At 45.1% G+C, this 6,020-nt stretch overlaps 1 protein-coding gene across 1 annotated transcript; it reads right to left on the bottom strand.

Annotated features, from left to right (window-relative positions):
• Positions 1–100: 100 nt before the first annotated feature.
• slc35a5 (solute carrier family 35 member A5) lies at positions 101–5,915 on the bottom strand. Its single transcript, XM_035604322.2, has 10 exons — positions 5,769–5,915; positions 4,430–4,601; positions 4,240–4,338; positions 4,011–4,144; positions 3,844–3,911; positions 3,539–3,727; positions 3,241–3,441; positions 3,027–3,154; positions 2,651–2,919; positions 101–1,395 (listed from the first exon to the last, which is right to left on the bottom strand). Exons 2-10 carry the CDS (start codon positions 4,554–4,556, stop codon positions 1,327–1,329), a joined length of 1,284 nt encoding a protein of 427 aa, XP_035460215.2. The 5' UTR covers positions 4,557–4,601; positions 5,769–5,915; the 3' UTR covers positions 101–1,326.
• Between the last annotated feature and the right edge of the window lie 105 nt (positions 5,916–6,020).

Raw genomic sequence — 6,020 nt, 5'->3', positions numbered from 1 at the left:
CCTCCTCCTCCTCCTCTTCCTCCTCCTCCTCACTTCACTTCTCCACTTCCCTGCAGCCTCACGTTTCTCTGCATCACTTTAAATTCCACTGCCGACGACAGAAGTTTACTTGCAGTTTATTTCGGAGCAGATGGCATTTTCATACGCGTTCAGATTTTTCATGGCACAAAACAATTCATTATATTTCACAGTCGCAACACATCTACTCTTTTTGTGTGTGTGTGTGTGTGTGTGTGTGTGTGTGTGTGTGTGTGTGTACTCTGCCATTACACACACCAACACGCACACAAAAAAATGTTCAAGGCCAAGTAGAAGAACGGAGAGCCAGGTCCTTGTGCTTTACGAAATTCACACTCAAAGTGGTCCATTGTGTCTGTGCTGATAGTTCTGGTAGAGTTATTTTAAAAAAAGAAAATATTAACTCCTGCACACTGCGATGGAACCAACAGTTGAGTTCAGCGATGAATAATCCAGAATTTCATTGTTCTTTCTGAAGCTGTAGTTTGTGGACTTGACGTTTTCCACAGCGTACGGAATAAAAAAAAATCTAAAACAAAAGTTACGATTATCAAATGTGGCGGTTGCTGAATAAAACTTATCGATCGAATGAATTCAGTAAAATAGCTGCACATTCAATCAACAGGAATAATTTGTTGAGAGAATAACTAAAAAACGTGACGTTCTAAAACGTGTAATGTGAAAAGGCTAACGTTCACTTAATTTGCCAAAGCAGCGATCAATAATCACCAAACTTCTCTCACATATGCTTCGCCATAAACATTTACACCTGTGAAAAAAATCAAACGTGAAATCCTTTAATTATGGACGTGATCTTACATCAAGCCTTTTCCAAATAGAAACCCATTATACGAAAAAGGCTTCACGTGTCTTCATGTGCTTAATGTGAAATAACGTCCATAATTATATGATTTTGGGTTTGATTTTTTTTTTATGAGGAAGCATACCTGAGAGAAATTTGGTGATTATTGATCGCTGCTTTAGTACATTAAATTACATTTTCACGTTTTAGAATGTCACGAAAAAAGCTCAACGATCCCACGGTTACTGTCCAGCAGGTTCGTGATGCTGGTTTTTCCTCTCGCTCTTCGACTGACAGCAGTCACACACACCAGACAGGCACATCAAAAAATATACACAACAGCCTGGAGTTTTCACAGCGGTCTGACAAGACTCCATCACACCTTCGATCGACGGCGCCGTCGTCCACCGTGAGCGTTCACTCACACGTCTGTGACCGCGCGGCGTCCGGGGACGACGAGTCCGTTGTGCGGCGGCGAAGAGGACGAGCTTCTCTTCTGTGGGGAACTACAGCGACTCCTCCTCAGACTCACTGTCCGTGTTGGGCTTCGCCAGCAGCTCAAGCTCCTCGCCGTCCTGCCACAGGAAGACACGGAGAGCAGATCACGACGAGTTCAAACATGAAGGACCGCGGAGTTCCACACGGAAACACGAACCTGGTGGACAAATCTGCAGTTTCTCACAGTCACATGTCAGTATTAGTATTTTCCAATGAAAACTCTTATACTTACTCTACTTACTTACTCTTAACCAACTTATTGACATATTGATATCAGCGGTTATGTTAACCGATATGACGTATTTTATTGGACAGAATAAACCAAGCAGAATTTTTTATTTTAAGTAAAATAAATTATTATTAATTAATTAATATTATAAAGTTTATGGTTAAACTAAAATATCAAGCCTCAATTACATTTCTTTTTCATAAAGGTTTGATAAAGACATTTTAGGAGTCATTGACTGATTAAAAAATTATATATATATAATGATTTTTTATAGATTTTATAGATTTAAAAAAAATATATAAATTTAGCTGACTCCCTAATACCGATATTGGCATCGGCCCCCGAAATAAATCCATATCGGCCGGTCTCTATTTTAAATACCCCACATTATTTTATCCTTTTTTGCATTTCTTAGTATTTTACTATACAAATGATTCATCTTTATCTTTGTTTACCTGCCTTTGCTGTTTCCTCATGCAAACGTATAAAAGTTATGACAGCGTTTCCTCGGTTGCTGTTATTAATGTTTTTGTTGCTTTTATTCTGTAAAGCATGTTGTGTTACATCTTTTGCATGAAAAGTGCTTTAACAAATTAAGTCTGATTGATTGATTGATTGATCACCAAACAACAACTTTGGGCAGCTTTAGTTTGTTAGCGCTCTATGAAATAAAACTATTTATTTCTACTATCTGATTCCGTTGAATCGCGCCCACAAGTCACGGAAACTACCTGAGAGTCCCGCCGACTCTGGGACAGTGACCTCATGATCCCCCATGTGGAGACACATCCTGTTTGATAACTTCCTCTTTCACAATCCAATAAGTCGACCTAATGAAATTACGTGAGCTGCGGCCCCAGCACGAGGCGGAAAGTTGTTTTCAAAGCAAAGGAATCAGGTTTCCTGCTGCACTGAAGAAAATCACATTACAGAGGAACCAGAGCCAAGTTTCCTACAGAGAACTTGGTGTGTGTGTGTGTGTGTGTGTGTGTGTGTGTGTATGTGTGTGTGTGTGTGTGTGTGTGTGTGTGTGTGTGTGTGTGTGTGTGCGTGTTGGAGGAGAGGAAGTGGGCTTCACACACGGGGGGGAGTGTGACTCTTACCCCTCTGGACCTCTCGAACACCTCTCCGTTGATGACCCGCAGCTTCTCCTGCTGCAGGGTGTACTCCAGGTCCTTGGGCCGGCTGGCGTTGTAGATGAAGATGGCGAGCAGCACCACCGGCGCCTGGAGGAAGAAGTCCATTGAGGGGCGGAAGTCGAAGAGGAAGAAGGAGAGGGCGGTGACGAGAACCGTGGTGATCTGGCCCGTCAGCACGTGGAACATGTTGTCTCGGAACTTCAAGATGAAGGCCACGGATAGACCCAGGGCGGCTGAGAGGAAGACGGAAAATGAGCTAATACACACTAGCGTGAAGCGTTGTTGCGAATCAAATCTGAAAACACCTGCTGTCTTCCATCTTTTATCCTCCACCACTCACCAGTGACCAGCACCAGAGCCAGGGAGTAGAGGTTGTGTCCGTGGAGGAGGCCGCAGTGCTCGGTGAGGCCTCGCGCCTCGCTGCCGAGCCCAAGGGTCAGACCGTTAAACACCACGCTGAAGGCGTACCTGCAGCAGAGAGGCGTACAGTTAGAGAGCAGAAGACGTGAAGTCAGCCATGTTTCATTTCTGTCTCACACTGCTGCCTCTCTCACAGTTTGCTGTTCTGGATGAAGATGCTCTCCGTCAGCTGGTCTCCCTCTTTTAAGATCTTCTCGTTGTAGATGTTGGCCATGGACGAGATGAGGCACTGGAGCAGGAGCAGGACGTGGCCCACGCCAAAAGACCGAAGCTTCCCCACGATCCTGTTCCTCCAGGCCTGAATGGTCGGCGACAACGGCCACGATTCGTTGGCACTGCCACGATACGATAAGACGGAACAACACCTCAGTGACAGTGAATAAACAGATGTTTCCAGAGTGCCTGTGCTGGTGACGCCGTCTTCACATTTACCTGCTGTTCCTCATCTGCTCTAGCAGCTGCGTGTAGAGCAGGCAGGAGTTGGACGGGCTGGAGAGAGGGTTGGAGTGGACGCCGTGCACGGCCACGGCGTTCTGGCTGCTCCCGGATCCCGTCGTCAAGGACACGATGGCCAGGAAGAGGACGACCAACGCTGCCCACTGGACCCAGGACAGGTGCCTCCTGAGGGGGAGAGGGCGAGAAACAGAGGCAGCGCATCAGGAGAGGACGGCAGGTGTGTCAGCAGAGAGTTAGAGTAAAAAAGAATTTACACAGTTGTTATTATTTCAGCCACTTACTTCAAAACTATTCGAAAAAGCACAGCTGTGGTGAGGATGACGAAGTTGGAGAACAAGACTGCCATGGCCTGGTGACGAGACGTAGGACAGGAGACAGAGGTGAAGCGGCAGACAGTGACAGAACAACATATATGTTCATATTTCTTTATTTCTGGTTCGTGACTGACGGGCTGCAGGTAGGTCATCACGAAGAAGATGATGAGGTTGTCGAGGAAGTAGAGGAAAGCAGGGATGGCCCACTTCAGGGAGCTGAGGAAGGAGGAGCTGGAGGAGCAGCCCAGCTCTCGGCAGGATCGTCCCTCTGGACACACACAAGAATAAATAATTGTATACATCCTCACACCCCCCAAAAACAATATACAACACGACGTACTACAGCTGTTTGTCATTGTTTACCTCGGACTATGACCCTGAGCGACATGATCAGACAGAAGAGCAGTTTGATCGCCTCGGCCAGGAGGTTGACGGATGCAGGGAGGAAGTCGTACTTGTTCTCTGCAAGATTAAAAGACACAAATAAAAATTGTTTTAACACGTGTGCTGTTTTGAAGCGAAGCCTGTTTTGTTCTCATCGTCCGTCCGTCACCTGCATTGGCAGAGAATTTGAGCAGCAGGATACGACTGGTCCCCAAGGCGACAAAGCCCAGGCCGAGAGCCAGAGTGTAGGCCGACGAGCGGGAGCACAGTCTGGGGCAGGGCGGGCGGCACGCCATGGCTGTCGCCCGGACCGGGACCGGGACAGGAAGTGGTCAGAACTCCTGGAAAACGTCAAGAACACAGACACGGAGCTGGTATCACTCAGAACCTCAGGTAACCCAGAGTTTTGTTTTTAGAAAGGAAAGATGAGATGAGTGTTTCTCCATCCTGTGTAATTGTTCATAGACCTGGAAAATGTATTCTTCATTAAACCTTCTGTAAAAAAAAGAAAAAAAAGAAGAAGATCCATCAGTGGAACTTAAAGCTGCAACAGTTCATCGAAATAAATCGCCAACTATTTGATAATTGGTTAAAGTAGTTTTTATGAGAAAAAAAGAGTCAAAGTTCCCTAATTTCAGCTTCTTAAATGTGAATATTTTCTGGTTTCATTGCTCCTCGGCATTTTATGGACCAAACAACATCATCAAGTAATCGAGAAAATAATTGACGGATCAATGGTTGATGAAAATAATCGTTAGTTGCAGCCCAAGTCTCGACATTAGGATGTAAAGGGCCTTGAGAAGATGGAGGCTGAGATGTGTGAACATCTGGATCTGCAAAGACACACACACACACACACACACACACAAACACACATACACACACACGCACACACACGCGTGCACACACACACACACGCACACACACACCTCAAAACTTCTTTTAAAATCTCGTCTTCGTCTTTGTCAAAGCTTTTTGTGGAATGTTGGATTTGCATTTTTTATCTACACTTATTATAATTGATTTGATTATTTTATTCATTTTTCCAGTTTACTCTCTCATGAGGTCATTTCCTGTCAGTCGACTGCTTCCTCTGTTTGTGTGTTTGTTTGTTTGTTTGTTTGTTTGTCTTAACACTTCCTGGTTTTATTTTCTTCTCCTCGTGCACATTGGAAATTTGTTTAAATGGCACAAAAGTGGTGTTTAAATAAAGTTTCTTCTTATTATTATGATATAATATAATAAAATAAAGGTGTACGGACTGAGACAAGTTAAATACAAACTACCCCAGACAGGCCTTGATAATACTAGAGGAACAATAATACGGATATTAATAACTGCAGAGACGTGTTGTCTTCGTGTGTTGACAGTCACAGAAGTGAAGCGTCCTGTTCGTTCCCGCTCGTTTTCCGCTCGCAGCAGAAACAACACGCGGGTTTTTCCTTCACTCGTCCAACTCCCAGTTTCCTCCAGACTTTCATAAAACATGAGAAACTCCCTCCGCTCACCTGTTAATCAGCTGTTCCCCGACACACCAACATCTGTGACTGAGGCATCGTCTCGTCTCGGCTCCGGCGCTTCCTGGATCAACGGCGCAGGCGCAGTGACGTCTTGCTTTGTGTATTTTGGGTGCCCCTGCCTCTGATTGGAGCTTCACCCTAAGTCTAACCAATCACAGGCGAGGTGGGGGGCGGGTCTTCACTTACCTCGGCCAAGGAAGAAAAAAACAGTTTTGACCACTTCTGGTGTCGTGTTGACGT

This window comes from Scophthalmus maximus, chromosome 14, assembly GCF_022379125.1.
Source record: "Scophthalmus maximus strain ysfricsl-2021 chromosome 14, ASM2237912v1, whole genome shotgun sequence".
Lineage (NCBI taxonomy): Eukaryota > Metazoa > Chordata > Actinopteri > Pleuronectiformes > Scophthalmidae > Scophthalmus > Scophthalmus maximus.
Note: the sequence above shows the minus strand (reverse complement) of the source record. Positions and strands in the feature narration are given on the sequence as shown.

Excerpts from the sequence above, each read along its gene's own strand:
- slc35a5 (XM_035604322.2), bottom strand. The coding sequence starts at position 4,556 with ATGGCGTGCCGCCCGCCCTGCCCCAGACTGTGCTCCCGCTCGTCGGCC. Across the intron at positions 2,920-3,026 it reads GGCTCTGGTGCTGGTCACTG|CCGCCCTGGGTCTATCCGTG; the intron begins GTGAGTGGTGGA and ends TCTTCCTCTCAG. Across the intron at positions 1,396-2,650 it reads TGTTCGAGAGGTCCAGAGGG|GACGGCGAGGAGCTTGAGCT; the intron begins GTAAGAGTCACA and ends TTCCTGTGGCAG.